The sequence below is a fragment of the Bos indicus genome, chromosome 14 (genome assembly GCF_029378745.1).
Source record: "Bos indicus isolate NIAB-ARS_2022 breed Sahiwal x Tharparkar chromosome 14, NIAB-ARS_B.indTharparkar_mat_pri_1.0, whole genome shotgun sequence".
Lineage (NCBI taxonomy): Eukaryota > Metazoa > Chordata > Mammalia > Artiodactyla > Bovidae > Bos > Bos indicus.
The window spans coordinates 65,205,759-65,225,507 of record NC_091773.1 but is presented as its reverse complement, the minus strand read 5'-3'; the positions used below and the strand labels follow the sequence as shown (position 1 = coordinate 65,225,507).

The 19,749-nt window shown below is 35.2% G+C and overlaps 1 protein-coding gene across 22 annotated transcripts in view; it reads left to right on the top strand.

Annotated features, from left to right (window-relative positions):
- VPS13B (vacuolar protein sorting 13 homolog B) overlaps positions 1–19,749 on the top strand; it is an 807,303-nt gene that overhangs the window by 345,262 nt on the left and 442,292 nt on the right. For 21 of the 22 annotated variants that reach the window (XR_011570715.1, XR_011570716.1, XM_070803099.1 and 18 more), the window contains one exon: positions 13,439–13,566. Coding sequence is in view for 20 of the 22 variants with exons in the window: in XM_070803099.1 (XP_070659200.1) it covers positions 13,439–13,566 (128 nt within the window). In the remaining 2 variants the exon portion in view is untranslated. Of the gene's footprint in view, positions 1–2,709; positions 2,745–13,438; positions 13,567–19,749 lie in introns of those variants that run through there. The other variant, XM_070803113.1, reaches the window with a different exon arrangement.

The following is a 19,749-nucleotide window of genomic DNA, read 5'->3' as shown; positions in this document are numbered from 1 at the left end:
TTGTATAAATAAGATATTCTTCTAAATTAGTGGAAAGATGTTGCCTTATTCTTTTAAATAAGTTAGTGGCATCTTTATTTGTTATTTTTTTGTTAGTGGTATCTTTAACTCATATGTTTGGCCCTTTGTGTTTTACAGGAATCTTTTAAAAGTACCCAAATTGTGAGGAATAATGTATAGTAGATAAAGTAGATAATTTAATTTCACTAAGTGTAGATACTAAAATTTGTCAATTTGATTAAATGTGTGTATGTAAATTGTAATATGCATCAGTTAACCGAAACAGAAGAGTACCAGTTCCTTCCCGTTACTGAATGTCTTCTCTTCCTTCAGTGTATTCAATGTAGTGTTAACGTGCTTTCTTCTGTCATGGGAAAGATACACAGTGTTTTTCCACTTTACTAAATATTAAGTTCATGTCCTTACTTTTGAATAAAAGTAAGTATGAGTGAGTATTCTCATATACATCCCCTGTAGCTCAGTAGATGGTCTTGTAGTTTTATGCGTCACATTTGGGGACACTGCTGTATTGGGATCCAAAACACAAAACAGAGAGAGTCCATCATATGTGGTCCAGGTGGGAGGGTCCCAAAGAGCCAAATTAAACTAAACAAATTATTGGGTAATATAGTTCAAGAATTCTGGGATGGAGAAGTGATTAAAGAAATAAAACAAAAAATCAATAACATCTCCACAAACATGCAGCTTAGGCAGAAAGTCATTGGTATAATGACCAGTAAATGTGGAAATGGAAGAAGTGAGAGCCAGATAAGCTAGGCTGGGCATGAAGGTGAATAGTTCTTGAGGAAGTAAGCCCAATGGTATGTTTAAATCATGTTGTAGCACTTTGCAGCCTATGTAGGCTGTGTAATGTTACTACAAGGTCTGTTCAGGTACAGCTACTAACATTGCCTCATTTTCTCCTAACTGATAGGACATTCCCTTACTGGAGAAGGAATTTACATTTCTAAATTAGGAAGGACTCTCTGATAGCAAGAGAGAAAAACTGTATTCAAGTAATTTTAAGTTATAAGAAAAGGGGAGGGGGGAAATTGATTGATTCTGATAACCAAAATGGTAAGAAAGACAAATACAATACAAATCTTGTCTTTGGAATGGCTTAGAATTCAGTTCCACACCGTGAGGATTCTTGTCTTTTCATGTTGATTTATCTCTCTCTTACTATGTGTATGTGTGTGTATTTGACCTAGCATGGCTGTGGTACCTCTGGAGTCAAATACTTAATTCTGATCAAGGAGACAGTGATATGGTCCAGAATCTGTTGAAAAAATATCAGAAGCAGTTTTCTTTGGGCTTTCTTGGCTCATGTGCACACATCTTAGACAATCACTGTGGTCAAGGAGGTTAGTCATTATGACTTGGCCAGTGGCAGCCCAGCTTGGGTCAAATGTCCAACCTCTGTGTTCAAGGGTGTGAGATATGGATACCAGAAAATGTAGGAATAGCAGAAACATGGCTCCTGGGGATAATTTTTGAAAGACAATCATCTATCTCAATTCACATCTACTAATTTTTCATTTTATGCTTAATCACAGTAGTTTTAAAACGCAAAATGTTGATTGCATAACATTTAGACTAAATCACATTTATGCGTTTCTGTTTTGATAGGAATAATGTAAGTGAATTTTGATGGTATTGCATCCATGAATGGAGGGAAGGGTGAAAACTAATTTAGAAGAGAAAGACATGGGATGCATAAGATTGCAAACTTTATAGCAGGTGTTCATTTGTTTTGTTTCTCAACCTATAGTTTATTCACATGGGGAAAAGGAATTAGGAGATGTTCTGTTATATATAGTTTTGAAAATAAAGTTCTACCTTGCAGAATTTATTAATTTTGAAACTATCATTATAAACAGTTTTTAAGCAGATTCATTAATTCGAATTATTACACAATTTAAAATTTGTCAGCTAATTTTGAAGTTCTTTGAGGATATATGGTGATATTAAGTACATGGAAAGGTTTTTAAATGTATGGTCTTCTTTGGAAATGAGTTATTCTAATATTTTATACAAACTGGCAAGAATTCAGCAAAAATTCAACCAAATTGTTCTATATGCAGTCTTTTTTCCCTTCTTTTGCAGTCAGAACAAGATTATAGTTTCCAGATGAAATTCTGAATGTCACATAGTGATGACATATATTTTCCTGGTTGGCTCGGCATGAGATGCAATTTTGCATGCCATGTCACGCTGCCTTGCAGAATCCAAAAGCCATTATTTCCCAAGGGGCTTTCAGGAGTGATAGTATCAAATGTAGTTTGTATTTTAAAGAAAAGTCTCAGGCATCATTGCCATTCTTATGGCAAGTTGCTTAAAGGTTTATATATTATCCAAACTACAGAAATTTTAAAATAACATTACTATGTAAAGGTCACTTTTTCTCTAGGTTATTTAATTTTATATTGCCAAACAGTGAGTGAGTGAATGTCATTTGGTCATGTCCAACTCTTTGCAACCCCATGGACTGTACAGTCCATGGAATTCTCCAGGCCAGAATACTGGAGTGGGTAGCCTTTCCCTTCTCCAGGGAGTCTTCCCAACCCAGGGATCGAACCCAGGTCTTTCACATTGCAGGTGGATTCTTTGCCAGCTGAGCCCCCAGGGAAGCCCATGAATACTGGAGTGGGTAGCCTATCCCTTCTCTAGCATATCTTCCCAACCCAGGAATTGTCTTCTTCATTGCAGGCAGATTCTTTACCAGCTGAGCCACCAGGAAACGCCATTGCCAAATAGAGTTGCCAAAAACCATGATCAGTGTGCAATATAGATCAAGAATTATGAAGGTATAGTAGGAAAACCAGTAGATGAGTGGCAAAAATAAACGGTTTTAACCCAGTTCCCCTCCCATGTTAAGCTAACCTCAGATAGCCGCAATTTATTCATTTATAATATGGTAATAAGTGTACCCAACTATCTCACAGTTTTAAGTCTTAAGTAAGATATGTGAAAGTTCTGTATATGTGTATGGTAAAATGCAATTCAGATAAAACATACGATCACATCTTTTATGTTTGCATTTTAAGAGGAAAGGTATAGACTTCAAGCAAAGTGAAGCTTATTTTATTCATTAGGTTTTGACACTGCAATGTAGTTTTATTTTTTCTTGTTTATTTGATGATAATCATTCTACAGCTGACTTAAAACCTAATATTTCCATTTATGTCTATATAATAACATTTATTTCATACTGATGATCTTTCTATTTTACATTTGTTTTAACTAACTTGCTTTATTGCTTCTTTTCTTCTATTTTCTTCTTTTTTTTTTTAAGGTGTCTCAGGTTCAGTTCCCTGGACAGCTCTGTTTGGGTATCTTACAGGTCCTTAAAGCCAAACTTGTATCAAATCTGTCCAACTCTGTACCTCCCCTTACCACCATTGACCATGTTGCTCAAGGCTGAAACCCAGGACTCATCTTTAGTATCTCCTTGCTCTATCTGTTCTGCCTCCAAATTATTCTTAGTGTTTTTGTTTCAGTCTGTTTGTATGCTGCTTCCCTAGTCAGAATTGCATAATTCTTATATAGGATAATGTAAGGGTATCCTGATTAGTCTCCCTAGTGTCATTTCCAGATTATTTTATCATCTGTTGTCTAGATGACAGCAAGAGTCATCTTATTAAAAATCTAAATTGGATCATTTTATTCCCTACTTGAAATGCTTTTGTGACTTCCTGTTGCACTTAAGGTAGAATCCACACTCCTTACCGAGGCTGATAAAGTCTGACCTGATCCTCTCTCTCTAGGCTTCTTTCATTTCATCTTTTGTCATTTTGCGTTACATCGATCATCTTTCACTTCTTCAAAAACTGCATGCTTTTTCTTGCCTGGGATCTTTTGCATGTTCTGTTTCTATTGCTTCTATTGCTGTTTTCATAACTATTAAGTTTGTATTTAAATGTTGTCTTCTCAATAAAGAAACTTTTCCCTTTCAGTCTTTCTAAAATAGGTCTGTGCCATTCTTCCAAGCTTCTCTACCTTAGTACCTCTTTTCTGTCCTCATAATGCTTATCATACTGTGTTTGACTTACTCACATTTGTATTCCCAGAATCTAACAGCTATTTCTGGCATTGAGCAAACTGAGTAAATAATGGCTTCATGAATGAATAAATTCTATTTCTTTAGTTATTTTTATTTAGGGACTTAATAATCACATTCCTTAGCCTTATTTATCTTCCATCTTTTATTGATTTAAATTGACATCCTGTAACTTTTCAAATTTGTTTCCACATTCCCCAGGGATATTTTTCAAATATTTGGGAGAGGTGACAGCTTTTATTTTTCTTACCTTTTGCAAAAAGTGTATTTCTTTCCAGTGACATCAAAGTCATTATTAGGATTATGAGTGAGTTAACGATTCTTTTCTGTAGCTATGCGTTTGTGGTGCAGGCTCAGTCACTAAGTTGTGTCTGACTCTGTGACCCCATGGACTGTAGCCTGCCAGGCTCCTGTCCATGGAACTCTCCAAGTAAGAATACTGGAGTGGGTTGCCATTTCCTTCTCCACATAATGATAAAATTTTCTAAAATAGGTCTGTGCCTACCTATCCATTTAGTAAATTTGTTATTCATTCATTTCTGTCTTTCCACTGTAAACTCCTCAAAGACATAATCTCCATCTTTTATTTATCTTTATCTTTGTTTCTGAAGGTCCTTGCAAAACTAGGCACTCAGTAATGCTTATTGAATTGAACTAAGCAACTTTCCATAGCTCATAAGTCTTGGAAGGGGATAGCAGTTTCCTCTATCGCATTTTCAAGTGTTTTCTAAGCCATACCAGTGGAATGGAAGAATAGCAATATAAGAAGATACACAAATCTGCTTTTATTTTTGTTGTGTTGTGATTCCCTAAATCCTTATGAGATCTTCTTCAGATTAAGAAATTGGGGGATTGAGAGTCAAGTGGTATGATTCCTCTTCTGCTGTGTTCTTCAATCCAGTATGTTTTTCCAGTAGTCTTGCCTTCAAGAAATAGCAAGGAGGACAATCTGAAGCAGAAAGTCCTGGGAAGAGGGATTGAAGGGGAAGTGAAAAGGACAGTGGGGATCCTGATCCTGTAGGAATTTATGAGCCATTTTAAGGACTTGGGCCAGTAAAATTAAGAGTAAATACATGACTGAACAACTTGATTTCCCAATAACATAAAGGGGAAACTAAAGATTGACACAGTTTTTTTTCTTGGTGAATATTTAAAACTTAAATGAAACTATAAATCATAAATATGTACCTTACACAAAGGTACTTTTTAAAAACAATGTCACTACACTACTAGGGAAAGATTTATTTAAAGAAGATACACATATGATTTTTTTCTCTTTTTAAAATATTAATGATTGATTTCAACTAATGCTTACTGAGCAAGACATTCTTATTATTTCATGGTGCTACATGAAATGAATATAGGAAACATGGATTGTCCTTGCAATGAAATGAATATTGTCTTGGTTTTAGCACTATGAAAACTGAATTGCATTTTACTGAATAAAGTACATAATTATATAAATTGGTGGTTAGAAGTCTTATGTTTAAAGGAAAAATTGCTATAGGAATTTTTTTTTCTTAATTTCCCATTAGAAGTCCTCCTTCCTTATCGACCAAAAACCAAAGTTGGCCAACTTTTGTTACAGGACCTCTCTAAGACTCTTATGCAACAGACGATAGAAGTTTGAAACAGAAACGACTTAATTCTGAGGAACACTTTACTCTGAGAGCTGAATTCTACCGTCATTGAACAAATGTTTTTTGATTCCTTGGTATCACTAAGTAACCTTGTTATGATGAGAATCTTTTGATTCCTTGGTATCACTAAGTAACCTTGTTATGATGAGAATCTTGAACTTCAGGAACATAAACCATTTGGTATCAAATGTCATTATTTTGTGCCATTGTTCTAGATATACTATAGGATGCTCAGAGTTACCGTTTAGCCATTGACACCATTATTTAAATCCTCAAAATAAGAACGGAGGTTTTTGACATACTGACTTTAAGTAATTGTTACCAGGTTCCAGTTCAGCCATGAGAAGGTAAAAGGATGTTCTGATGTAAATCATTGAGTGATATACAGAGGCAAAAAAATATAGACATTTACTTCTGCGGCTTGGAGTTTCAAGCTTTATGCTTTTTCAGCCAATTTTATCTAGGTGGTGTTAGATTAATAAATACATACATAAAGATCATTTCTCATTGAAAGAGTAAGAGTAGTGGGGGAGGGGCAGGCAGAATGTATCTTTGAAGTCCAACTATTAACCACTGCATTTAATTGTTGTACAGTATTACTGTGCTCTTCTGCTTCCTTTGGAGAAACAAATATTCAGACTTTTGCATTATACCATGAAGAATTAAAAATACAGAATTATGTCAGAATTCTATGAGATTATAAAGAAAGGGCCAAATCTAATTTGCAGAATTCAGTGACTGTTTCTCAGGAAATGATGTTTAAGGTAGAACTAAAACAATATGTTTATTGTGATTAAAAAAGGAAAGTCACTTTGTTTCAGATCTGATAATCTTCAAGTTTTTTCTATATCTTCTGTATCTTGTCTTATATCAGTTAATTTTTAATTACTATTCTCTATATTTAAAGTAATTTAATGAACTTCTTATTACACAATGCAGCATTTAACATGAGTAGTATTCTTGACTTTAGATGTACTTATCATTAACTTCTGACATTAGATTAGTCCCCAGCATGTAGTAGATGTTACAGACATTTTGGTTAAAGTATGGTTCAAAATTGGCAGTTTTATAGAGTATAACTGTGCTACCTGTAAAATGTACATAATTACAAAAAAATTATCTTTTGAAAATACAAGCTTGTCTTCCTATTCTATTGTCTTTTGATAATATGAATATGATGGATTGAAAATTAGTGTATCTAAAATAGGTGCTTTTATACTTCTAATACCCAGGTCAGTCTACTTAAAGAGATTTTTTAAACTGATTATATTTTTCATAGCTTTTTGGAAACACTTTTAAGCCACATAGAGATTTCAACACCTCATATAATTTCTTAAATCATAATATCAGCAAATACAGTTTTTGGTGTGTAGTGACTTGAAATATCTATCACTTAACAGTCAGGTAATGGTGTCCAGTCTGCTTGATAATATTAACATTTATTAGATGGTTTTATTTTCAAATTGTAATAACATTATTTATACAACACTAATATTCTCTATCAGTAGATTTTTAAAATTTGACCATAAGCAGCTTTTGTGGAAACCTTTGGTATCCATGGTTTCAAGGAGTTTTAAAATTTGGCCTGCATTTTAAAAAATTATTTATATTTTTAGAATTTATTTTCTTAGAGCAGTTTTAGGCTTGCATTTAAATTGAGGGGAAGGTTCAGAGATTTCTCACGTATCTACTGCCCCACACGTGTGTAGTCTTCCTCATTATCAAAAACCCCACCAAAGTGGTATGTTGTTATACTTGATGGATTTATACTGATCCATCATTATCATCCAAAGTCCTTATTTCTCAATAGGGATCACTCATGGTGTAATATATTCTTTTGTTTGAACAAATGTATATAACAACATACACACTCCAATATAGTGATATGCAGAGTAGTTTCAATGCCCCAAAAATTCTCTTTGCTCTGCCTATTGCTCTTCTCTCCTTAACTTCTCTGCTAATCTTTTTATTATCTCCATAGTTATGCTTTTTCCAGATTGTCACATAGTTGGAAGCATTCAGTACGTAGGCTTTTCAGATGGGCCTCTTTCACTTAGAAATATGTATTTAAATTTACTCCATGTGTTTTTTTTGCTCATTTCTATTAATGAATAATAATCCATTTTCTAAGTGTACCACAGTTTATCTGGCAGCTCACCTTCTAAAGGACATCTTGGTTGCTTCCAGGTTTTGATAGTTATGAGTAAAGCTTCTGTAGCATCTGTGTGCATGCATATGGTTGGTCTACATTTAATTTAGTTATTTAAATCGGCAGAGTTCTACAATAAGTTTATGTTGCCATATTCTTCTCATACCTGCTAAGATATAAGAATAACTATAAGGTCCAGGTGAGTGGAAAGTAAATTAAGGTGTGTTTTATTTTAAAATGGGGCTTCCCTGGTAACTCAGGTGCTAAAGAATCCACTTGCCATGGGGGAGGACCCCAGTTTAATTCCTGGGTTGGGAAGATCCCTGGGGAAGGGTTAGGTTACCCACTCTAGCATTCTTGGGCTTCCCTTATGGCTTAGATGGTAAAGAATCCACCCGCAATGCAAGAGACCTTGGTTCTGACCCTGGGTTGGGAAGATCCCCTGGAGGAGGGCATGGCAACCCACTCCAGTATTCTTGCCTGGAGAATCTCATTAACAGAGGAGCCTGGCAGGCTACAGCCTGGGTCGCAAAGAGTCAGACGTGACTTGCTGTTGTAAAATATTAATTCTGAAATATACAGTAAAAAGTTAAAAACCTCCTCCCCTCTTACCCCTCATACAATTCCATTTTACTGTCTTCAAAGGTAACCTCTGTGAAGGGTTTGTATTTTACCTCTCTATAACTATGTGTTAATGAGATAAACACAGGCTCAACCTCACATACTGTTTTAAAAACATGTGGATTCTTCTACAGAAATACATATATTTTCACATCACAGTGTATCAAAAATATGATTTCTGTCATATGTTGAACTGTTCCTCTTTTTAAATGATTGAAATACAATCCTATCACAAGTATTGCAAAGTTAATTTAACCATATCTTTTTTGATGGATATTAATTGCTTAGCATTTTCTTCCTCTCCTTTCTCCTCCTTCCTTCTCTCCCTTTTTTTCACTATTTCAAATAATACTGCTGATACTAAACATTTTTCAAATTATTGATTGAATCTCACATGTCATATGTTTTAGTATTTCTGTAGCATAGGTTTTTAGAAATGGAATTAGTTTGTAGAAAAACTTGCATGTTTAAATATCCTGTCTTGTAATTTCACTCTGCAGGCTATCCTTATAGTCCCAGTATATGAAACATTCTAACAAAGGGCTTTAATGATGTCAGATGTTTTTAAAAATACAAATTAACTGTTTAAAATGTTTGCCGACATGACAGTTGAAAAGAATATCTGATTGTTGCCTTAATTTTTATTTTATTATTAGGAAAGTTGATCATATCTTAGTAAGTTTTTTGGCCAAATTATGTTTTGTATGAATTATTTGTTCATATTTTTTCCATTTTTTGTTATTTATCCATATGACACTTTGATATCTTCATTTGAACTTGTAATGGAAATCCTAGCCTGATAGGTATAAAACTATATTTCCTTTTCCTCTCCCCTCTAGTGCCATTCTTCCAGTAGATCAAATATAAAACCTTGGAGTTATCCTTGCTTTACTTTTCTCTCTTATTGTAGTTATAATCCATCAGTAAATTTGTTGGCTGTATCTTGGAAAACAATACAGAAATTCTCCATTCTTGTTAGCTCTGTTGCTACTACCACCTCTCACAACCTGTCTTCTTGTTTTAATATTTATGTAGACCGTTTTCTACATAGTAACCAGAGACTTCTCTCAAAATATGTCCATTAATTTCAAGACTGTTTAGAGTCATATCCTGTCTCAAAATAAAACCCAACCTCCTTACCACGGCCTGTGTAAGCCCTGTGTGATTTGGTCCCTATTGGTACCTCTGACCTTGTCTCTTGCTTCTGTCATTTTTACTTTGTTCTAACCATCCTTGCTTTTGTATGGTTTCTTGAAAATTCCTAAGTACACTCCCATCTTGGTGCTTTGCAGTGTTGTTCCCATCTGCCTAGAATGCTCCACCTCCATGGATCTCTCTCCATGGATCTCTTCTTTTTTTTTTTTTTTTTAACAAACATTTTTGAATGTTTCCTGGGATTGGGGGCAGGAGGAGAAGGGGACGACAGAGGATGAGATGGCTGGATGGCATCACTGACTCGATGGTCGTGAGTCAGAGTGAACTTCGGGAGCTGGTGATGGACAGGGAGGCCTGGCGTGATGCGATTCATGGGGTTGCAAAGAGTCGGACACGACTGAGCGACTGAACTGAACTGAATGTGTATACTGTGGTAGGCTGTGGTATTATTAGCATGAGAATAAAAGGTTTATGTTCCATGCCCTTAAGATACTTTGAATCTACTATAAATGCAAATATGTGAACCAAATAGAGCGGAAAGGGAAAGTATGAGTAGATAATAGCACTTGTCATTCTCATAGTGATGATGTGGTAGCACTTAGTTTGGAGACTGTTCAATGATTATCAAATTTAGCTTAGTAAAAGTCTTGAAAACCAAGATCTGAGTCATTTATTTTATAGTATTTAAAATAGCACCCTATCAATTACATGTATCAGTTCAGTTCAGTTCAGTAGCTCAGTCCTGTCCGACTCTTTGCGACCCCGTGAATCGCAGCATGCCAGGCCTCTCTGTCCATCACTAACTCCCGGATTTCATTCAGACTCAGCGTCCATCGAGTCAGTGATGCCATCCAGCCATCTCATCCTCTGTCATCCCCTTCTACTCCTGCCCACAATCCCTCCCAGCATCAGAGTCTTTTCCAGTGAGTCAACTCTTCGCATGAGGTGGCCAAAGTACTGGAGTTTCAGCTTCAGCATCATTCCCTCTAAAGAAATCCCAGGGCTGATCTCCTTCAGAATGGACTGGTTGGATCTCCTTGCAGTTCAAGGGACTCTCAAGAGTCTTCTCCAACACCGCAGTTCAAAAGCATCAATTCTTCGGCACTCAGCCTTCTTCATAGTCCAACTCTCACATCCATACATGATCACAGGAAAAACCATAGCCTTGATTAGATGAACCTTTGTTGGCAAAGTAATGTCTCTGCTTTTGAATATGCTATCTAGGTTGGTCATAACTTTCCTTCCAAGGAGTAAGCGTCTTTAAATCTCATGGCTGCAGTCACCATCTGCAATGATTTTGGAGCCCAAAAAAATAAACTGTGACACTGTTTCCACTGTTTCCCCATCTATTTCCCATGAAGTGATGGGACCGGATGCCATGATCTTCGTTTTCTGAATGTTGAGCTTTAAGCCAACTTTTTCACTCTCCACTGTCACTTTCATCAAGAGGCTTTTGAGTTCCTCTTCACTTTCTGCCATAAAGGTGGTGTCATCTGCATATCTGAGGTTATTGATATTTTTCCTGGTAATCTTGATTCCAGCTTGTGCTTCTTCCAGTCCAGTGTTTCTCATGATGTACTCTGCATATAAGTTAAATAAGCAGGGTGACAATATACAGCCTCGACATACTCCTTTTCCTATTTGGAACCAGTCTGTTGTTCCACGTCCAGTTCTAACTGTTGCTTCCTGACCTGCATACAGATTTCTCAAGAGGCAGGTCAGGTGGTCTGGTATTCCCATCTCTTTCAGAATTTTCCACAGTTTATTGTGATCCACACAGTCAAAGGCTTTGGCATAGTCAATAAAGCAGAAATAGATGTTTTTCTGGAATGCTCTTTTTCCATGATCCAGTGGATGTTGGCAATTTGATCTCTGGTTCCTCTGCCTTTTCTAAAACCAGCTTGAACATCTGGAAGTTCATGGTTCACATATTGCTGAAGCCTAGCTTGGAGAATTTTGAGCATTACTTTACTAGTGTGTGAGATGAGTGCAATTGTGTGGTAGTTTGAGCATTCTTTGGTATTGCCTTTCTTTGGGATTGGAATGAAAACTGACCTTTTCCAGTCCTGTGACCACTACTGCGTTTCCAAATTTGCTGGTATATTGAGTGCAGCACTTTCACAGCATCGTCTTTCAGGATTTGGAATAGCTCAACTGGAATTCTATCACCTCCACTAGCTTTGTTAGTAGTGATACTTTCTAAGGCCCACTTCACATTCCAGGATGTCTGGCTCTAGGTCAGTGATCACACCATTGTGATTATCTGGGTTGTGAAGATCTTTTTTGTACAGTTCTTCTGTGTATTCTTGCCATCTCTTCTTAATATCTTCTGCTTCTGTTAGGTCATACCATTTCTGTCCTTTATCGAGCCCATCTTTCCATGAAATGTCCCCTTGGTATCTCTGATTTTCTTGAAGAGATCTCTAGTCTTTCCCATTCTGTTGTTTTCCTCTATTTCTTTGCATTGATCGCTGAGGAAGGCTTTCTTATCTCTTCTTGCTATTCTTTGGAACTCTGCATTCAGATCCTTATATCTTTCCTCTTCTCCTTTGCTTTTCGCTTCTCTTCTTTTCATAGCTATTTGTAAGGCCTCCCCAGGCAGCCATTTTGCTTTTTTGAATTTTTTTTCCATGAGGATGGTCTTGATCCCTGTCTCCTGTACAATGTCACGAACCTCATTTCATAGTTCATCAGGCACTCTATCTATCAAATCTAGGCCCTTCAATCTATTTCTCACTTCCACTGTATAATCATAAGGGATTTGATTTAGGTCATACCTGAATGGTCTAGTGGTTTTCCCTACTTTCTTCAATTTAAGTTTGAATTTGGTAATCAGGAGTTCATGATCTGAGCCACAATCAGCTCCTGTCTTGTTTTTGTTGACTGTATAGAGCTTCTCCATCTAAAATGTAACATATATATATGTCCACATATATTGTTATAAATTATTCTTTGATTTCTGAAATTTTCATTATAAAAATTATTGAATTTCTCTAAGTTCTTCATTTTAGACAAAGAAAATTCTTGTAACATTACCTGGTTTTTATGTGATCAGTTCTTTTGAAAGTGAAAATGAAAGTGTCAGTTGCTCAGTCATGTCCAAATCTTTGTGACCCCATGGACTATAGCCCTTCAGGCTGCTCTCTCCATGGAATTCTCCAGACAAGAATACTGTATTAGGGTAGCCATTCCCTTCTCCAGGGAATCTTCCCAACCCAGGGATCAAACCTGGGTCTCCTGCATTGCAGTCAGGTTCTTTACTGTCTGAGCCACCGAGGAAGCCGAGTGCTTCTTTTGTTTACTATCAAAACCAGTGTTTTAAGTAGAGAGATACTATGAGTAAGCTTTTATTCTCAGGAAAGTTCACATTTGGGAAGACACATTTTCTATTAATTCTGGGTGAAGGAAGTTCAGTTTTCTTTTTCAATAACATTTTTATTTATGTTTTAACTTCATACTGAGAAATTCATGGATTGTTAGGTTATAATTAAGTAAATTTACACAATGTAAACACATCCATGTATTCAAAAAATAGAGCATTACTGTTACTCCATAAACCGATATCCCAGTCATCAGTCTCTGAAAAAGAGTCATCTTCACTCTCTTGACTATTAACAGATTGTTTTTTTTGATTTGGAGTAATTGTAAAAATAAATAATTCTTTCAGTTAATATGATCTAATATATTTTATAATCTCATATATTTTAAAATTTTAAACAAGGGAAGAAGTAATAGTAGAAATATTTTCTGTATATTTATGTGAAACTACATGGTACATTTCTATTAAATTATCCTACCTGTTCTTATTCTTAGAATCCAGACCATTGTCAGTTCCTGTTAAAGCCGTGCTGACCATAACTGAAGGCTGTAGAAGTCCTGAAGAAAGAATGAAAGAGTTCATTGGAGTAGTATGGAATGCGGTTAAGAGTCTAACACTGCAGGTAAAATGAAAGTTAGAAATACCATGGTTTAATTTCTCTGTTGCCTTTTAATTTTCAGTGTTTTTAAGATCAATAAAAATTTTCTCATTGGTGACACTCACATATACAACCTCACTTTCACAATTTAAATGAAAATTATTGGTGCTCTTTGCAGATTAATAACAAAATGATAAGAAATGCATATGCTGTTCCTGATAGAGTTACAAAATTATGCAATAATGGTCAATATACAAATAGCATACCTATTTCAGTACTGAAATAAAAGCTTAAATTAAATTAAAATGATTACCTAATTATTTTTCCTACCTGACTACATATTAAATATGAAAATATTAATTATAACTATTGTTACTAAATTTTGTCACTTTTCACTTTTAAATATACACAATTTAATCTTACTGAATTACACATCTTCCAGATCATGTTTTAACAATGGAAATACACAATTAAATGCTTATCTCCATTTAATAGAAACTGGGTAAGCGTGCTGCAACCATTTTTAAGTTTTCATATAGACTTTTTTCCTTGAGATAAGATATGACAGACTGATAACAGAGGCATCTTTATAGAATTTTATGTGTACCAGACAGTAATATCTAAGTATTGGGACCTTCTACTTCTATTTAAGATGTTGAAAATTGCAGAAGAATATTGCTCTCACCTTATGAAAAACAAAGAGTAAGGTCGATGATCTGCAAAATTATACCAGGATGCTTCACCCACATAAAGTGTAAGATAATACATATGTGCTGTTCTTAGCTGCTAGGTTTGTGGTAATTTGTTATGCTGTGTAGAAAAGTGATCCAAACATCTATGCCTAGCTATAATTCAGTTTGATAAGTATAATGAAAACTTTTAAAATCACTTTTTAGAAATAACATCTAAAACATATCCAAAATCTGGTATCAGTATGTGAATATGATTAATTCCCATGGTGACCCTTGAATAACATGGGTTTGAATAGTATAGGTCCATTTATACGTGATTTTTTTTTTTTTTTTTTGGATACCTCAGTTTTTCGTGATCTATGGTTGCTTAAACCCGTGGATTCAGAACAGTGAATACAAAGGGTAGACTGTAAAGTTATATATGGATTTTCTGCTGCAAGGGATCAGTGCTGTTCGGGTCTACTGTATTTAAAGTACTGTTTAATACAAGATCCAGTGACTTTGGCAATCTATTACAGCCTCTTTTTTGAGTATGATACTTACATAAAATTAAGAGAAGAGGGGGAGAGAGAAAGTATGTTTTGTGATTCTTTGTTATTGTTTTAACTCTCAGGTTAAAGGAAAAATGACTTTGTCCACAGGTTCAGCTGTGTCCTACAGTCTCTGCCAGCCTGAGGCCTTATGCTATTAATATTATCCTAGTAACTCATTTTGTTGACTTAGTTGTATTCCTCTCTACTATCCTCTGATGCATTGGTGGCATCAGATGAGACAGGAAGGTGAGATTCCGTGAATGCAGGAAATATTCAGTGTCTTTACATTGACTTCCCTGGTGGCTCAGATGGTAAAGCATCTGCCTACAATGTGGGAGACTGGGTTTCAGTCTCTGGGCTGGAAAGATCTCCTGGAGAAGGAAATGGCTACCCGCTCCAATATTCTTGCCTGGAAAATCCCATGGATGGAGAAGCCTGGTAGACTACAGTCCATGGGGTTGCAAAGAGTCGGACACGACTGAGAGACTTCACTTACATTGATTGAGATTGATTATAGAAGCAGAAAATAGACAGTACTCCTAAGATGTTGCTGAATATTTATAGTCAATGTTACTTTCTTTAGTCTATAGTAAAAGACTGTATTCTTAGGTTCTCTTTCATTGTGTATCACCCAGTCCTTGTATTAATATTTAACTATGACGCATGATAGAGCAAGCTAGAGTAGGTGTGGTTTTGCTTCTGATGACTGTATTTATTCACTTAACTATATGTAGCTTTTCTTACAATAAAATCTTGAATCTCAGGGGAGATACATTGCTGATGGGAATAAGGGTGATACCTGGGCAGTTGTATCTCAGTTTTATTAATTTTTTCTGAAGTTGTTCAACCTCAGTCTGTATTCTTAGCTTACTCTGGTCTGTGGTCACAAGAAAATAAAGTTTTTTATTTCTTCTGTTTCTGTTTAATGCCTTACTAACCGTTCTGTGCTCCTCTAATTTTACTGATTGATTTAACACATTATTTCTACTGTTTAAGTGACCTATGAAATATATGGTTTTTTCCCTGATGAGTAATACCCATCATCTTTTTATGTGTTATTTTGTAATCTTCTGAAAAGAGTAGTCTATGGTATATTTTGTTGTTGTTTTGCTAAATTGTATACAACTCTTTGTGACTCCAGGGACTGCAGCATGCCAGGCTTCCCTGTCTTTCACTGTCTCTCGGAGTTTGCTCAAACTCATGTCCATTGAGTCAGTGATGCCATCCACCACTGCATCCTCTGTCTTACCCTCCTCCTCTTGCCTTTAATCTTTCCCATTAGGGTCTTTTCCAGTGAGTCGGCTCTTTGCGTCAGGTGGCCAAAGTATTGGGACTTCAGCTTCAGCATCAGTCCTTCCAGTGAACATTCAGGGTTGAGTTTCTTTAGGATTGACTGGTTTGATCTTCTTGCTGTCTAAAGGACTGTTAAGAGTCTTTAGCACCAGAATTCCAAAGCATCAGTTTTTCGGCATTCAGCCTTCTTTATGGTCCAACTCTCACATCTGTACGTGACTGACTACTGGGAAAAAACATAGTTTTGATTACTGTGGACCTTTGTTAGCAAAGTGATGTCTCTGCTTTTTAATATGCTGTCTAGGTTTGTCATAGCTTTTCTTCCAGAGAGTAAGCATCGTTTAATTTTGTGTCTGCAGTCACCATTGACTGATTTTGGAGCCCAAGAAAATAAAATCTGTTACTGTTTCCACTTTTTCTCTATCTGTTTGCCCTGAAGTAATGGGACCAGATGCCGTAATCTTAGTTTTTTGAATGTTGAGTTTTAATCCAGCTTTTTTACTCTCCTCTTTCACCTCCATCAAAAGGCTCTTAAGATCCTCTTCACTATCTGCTATTAGGTGGTATCATCTGCATATCGAGGTTATTCATACTTCTCCCAGGAATCTTGATTCCAGCCTGGCATTCGCATGTACTCTGTATATAAGTTAAATAAGCAGGTTACTCCGTACCTAATTTTTGAATGAGTCTGTTGTTCCACATCCGATTCTACCTATTGCTTCTTGGCCTGCATACAGGTTTCTCAGAAGACAGTTAAGGTGGTCTGTTATTCCCATCTCTTTAAGAATTTTCCACAGTTTATTGTGTGGTAGTCAATAAATATAAATACTGAAGTGATTAGTAAGTTAAGATGAGTAACTAATTTGAGCACACATATTTCTACTATAATTTTATAAATAACCGTGAACTTATTTAATTATAGTTCCATCTGAGGTTCTAAATTATAGTATGATGCAAATAATACTTCATGTAAAAAAGGAATAATCCTAATATTATTAGATCTCTAGCATTTTATCTTTCATATCATGTTTTTCTTTAGCACCGTACCTTAAGTCATTTGTACTCAGGAGTTAGTTGTGTTTTGATTTCATTAAACTGGGACTAAAAACTGGTTGGAAAGGTATGTTTTCTTAGTTTCTTTTCTGAGACTCAGTGTATAATAGGTTTTCAAGGCCATCTCTTAATATTTTTCTTCTTGTTTTTAATTTTTTTTTAATAATGAAAGTATAAGAACACATTTATAGGAGACTTGGAAAAATACAGAGCAAGATTACATATAGTTCCACTATAAATTACAATTTTTTAGTAGATAAATTAAGACTTTATATGGAATTTCAATATCAAACTGTCAAAAATTAATAGGACGAATATTCAGAGAAGTAGAAGGACATAGTAGACCTGAAAAGCACTGTGATACAATTCAAAATAATTAAGATTTATATAATTTTAACACCATAGTAAGATATAAATTCTATTCAAGTTCCCATAGACTGTAAATTAGGAGACACTGAAAACATATCCAGGGGCATAAAACAAAGTGCAAAAATTTTGTACTCTAAAGGTTTTTAAATTACATAGAGTCTGTTCTCTTATCACTATCAGATAATGTTAGAAATCAATACAAACATATTTTTAAATAATGTTTATATTTTCTAGTGCAATTTGACATTTACCGAGAGATCTTTGACTTAGCCATTGAAACCCTCAGTAAAGTTAGACTGAGAAAAACACATAGGGTGATTACAGAGAAGAAAGATACAGTATTACTAAGTAAAGTACATATTTTATTAAAATTTCATAAAATTTTGTGCTGGTGTCCCTTTTATTTGTTTTTATACCTTATTTCAAAACTCCATATTGTATTTAATTGCATCAAGCAACTTCAGCTGCACACAACAAATTCTGGTAAATTCTCTTTTCATTTCTATTATGACATAGTTTCTAATTCTCCTTGTTATGCCTTCTTAGGTACACCCGTCACTTAAAAATGGACACTTAATTTCCAAAAATATGGGATTTTGTTTAAAGTAACTTTAATATTAATTTCTCATTTTGATACTAACTTCTCTTAACTTTTGATGTCTATCCTAATACAAAAAATTTCTTCCGTTTTGACACCTAACTACAACTTTCTTTTCCGGGCAACACAACTCCTTTGTTTTTTTTTGCTCAGTTTTCCTTCTCTATTCTAGTGAAAATGCTTTGATACCAAAATAAGCTTGTATCGTAATCATTTCATATGTATGAAATACACATATGCAGTATGTTTGTATAGAAATAAAAGTTTAATGTAGTGGGACTGCAGCAGGTTTCTTTTTAAAATTAGGTACTTTGTACTTTTTTCAGAAATGGCACTAGAGTTGATGAAGATGCGTACTATAATTTGAGGATTAGTTCCAAGGCCCTATTGCTCTTTAATATGTCCTCCTTTACTTTTTGAGAAAAAAAGTACATAGTTAAAAAAAGTACATACATAGTTTCTGATAAACATTGTATTTCTAAAAATTTCCTGTTGCACATAAGTATTTATTTAACATTCAGAGGCATGTTAACATTTTAGTACCCCAGTATAAACTTGTTTGTTTATTTTTTAAACATCTAGCTGCTTAGTAATACATTATGGAGTGTTCTGTTTCCCTCCATTTATTATTCTTTCATTCATTATCATATTCAGCACTCAATTTTATTATATATTATGGTAGATCCTGAGTAGACAAAAGAAATATAGTAGTTCTCTTGGTCTAGCAGGAAAAAGACAAATATCCATTGTATTGAAGCATCTTGTGGGGAGTGTCTGTTAGATAGATCCCTAATAAAACTCTTGCCATCCAAAAGAGAAGTGGAGTTATCAGGGTAAATGTCATCTATTGAAAGGATTTCTAGGGCAGGCTCTGCCAGGTTTGTGATGAATTTGGATACTATCTCAGATTAATATTTATTGATCTTTAGAATTAGATGACATAATAGCATTCTCCAGATTATAATAGTGATAAAAAATGTATAGCTGTTTGAAGTTTAATTTGGTCCTAAATATTATTTCATGATGATGTAAGTAATTGTATTAAAAATAACCTCATTCTCTCTTATCCATTCCACTAGAAAACTGGTGGCTTCTCTGGTGACTCCAAGAGTAAAGAGTCTGCCTGCAATGCAGGAGACCCGGGTTCATTCCTGGGTTGGGAAGATCCCCTGGAGAAGGGAATGGCAACCCACTCCAGTATTCTTGCCTGGAGAATTCCATGGACAGGGGAGCAATGGTTTCACAAAGAGTAGTTCATTTCTAGCGATTCACATACTATAGAAAAGTGGACTAGTTTAGTATATCCTTTTTTTGATCCCATTTTGAGAAGTTACTGTAATGGGGGCTAAGAAAGATAGTATTAGGGTTACCTGATTATTTGATGGCTCTAAGAAGATCTTCCAGGTAAAATTCCAAGTGTAAGAAATCTTTATAATATTTGTAAGCCATTAAGTAGATACACAGACATGAACTTGGGTGAGTTTCAGGAGATGGTGAGGGAAAGGGAGGCCTGGTATGCTGCAGTCCATGGGGTCGAAAAGCGTCATCCAAGACTGGGCATCTGAATGACAGAAAGTAGATACATGCATGCTCCACAACGTAAGATATTCTGGAAAACAGACTCCTCTTCCTGGGATGAAGATACGGGAACTGGATTTATTTTGCTACT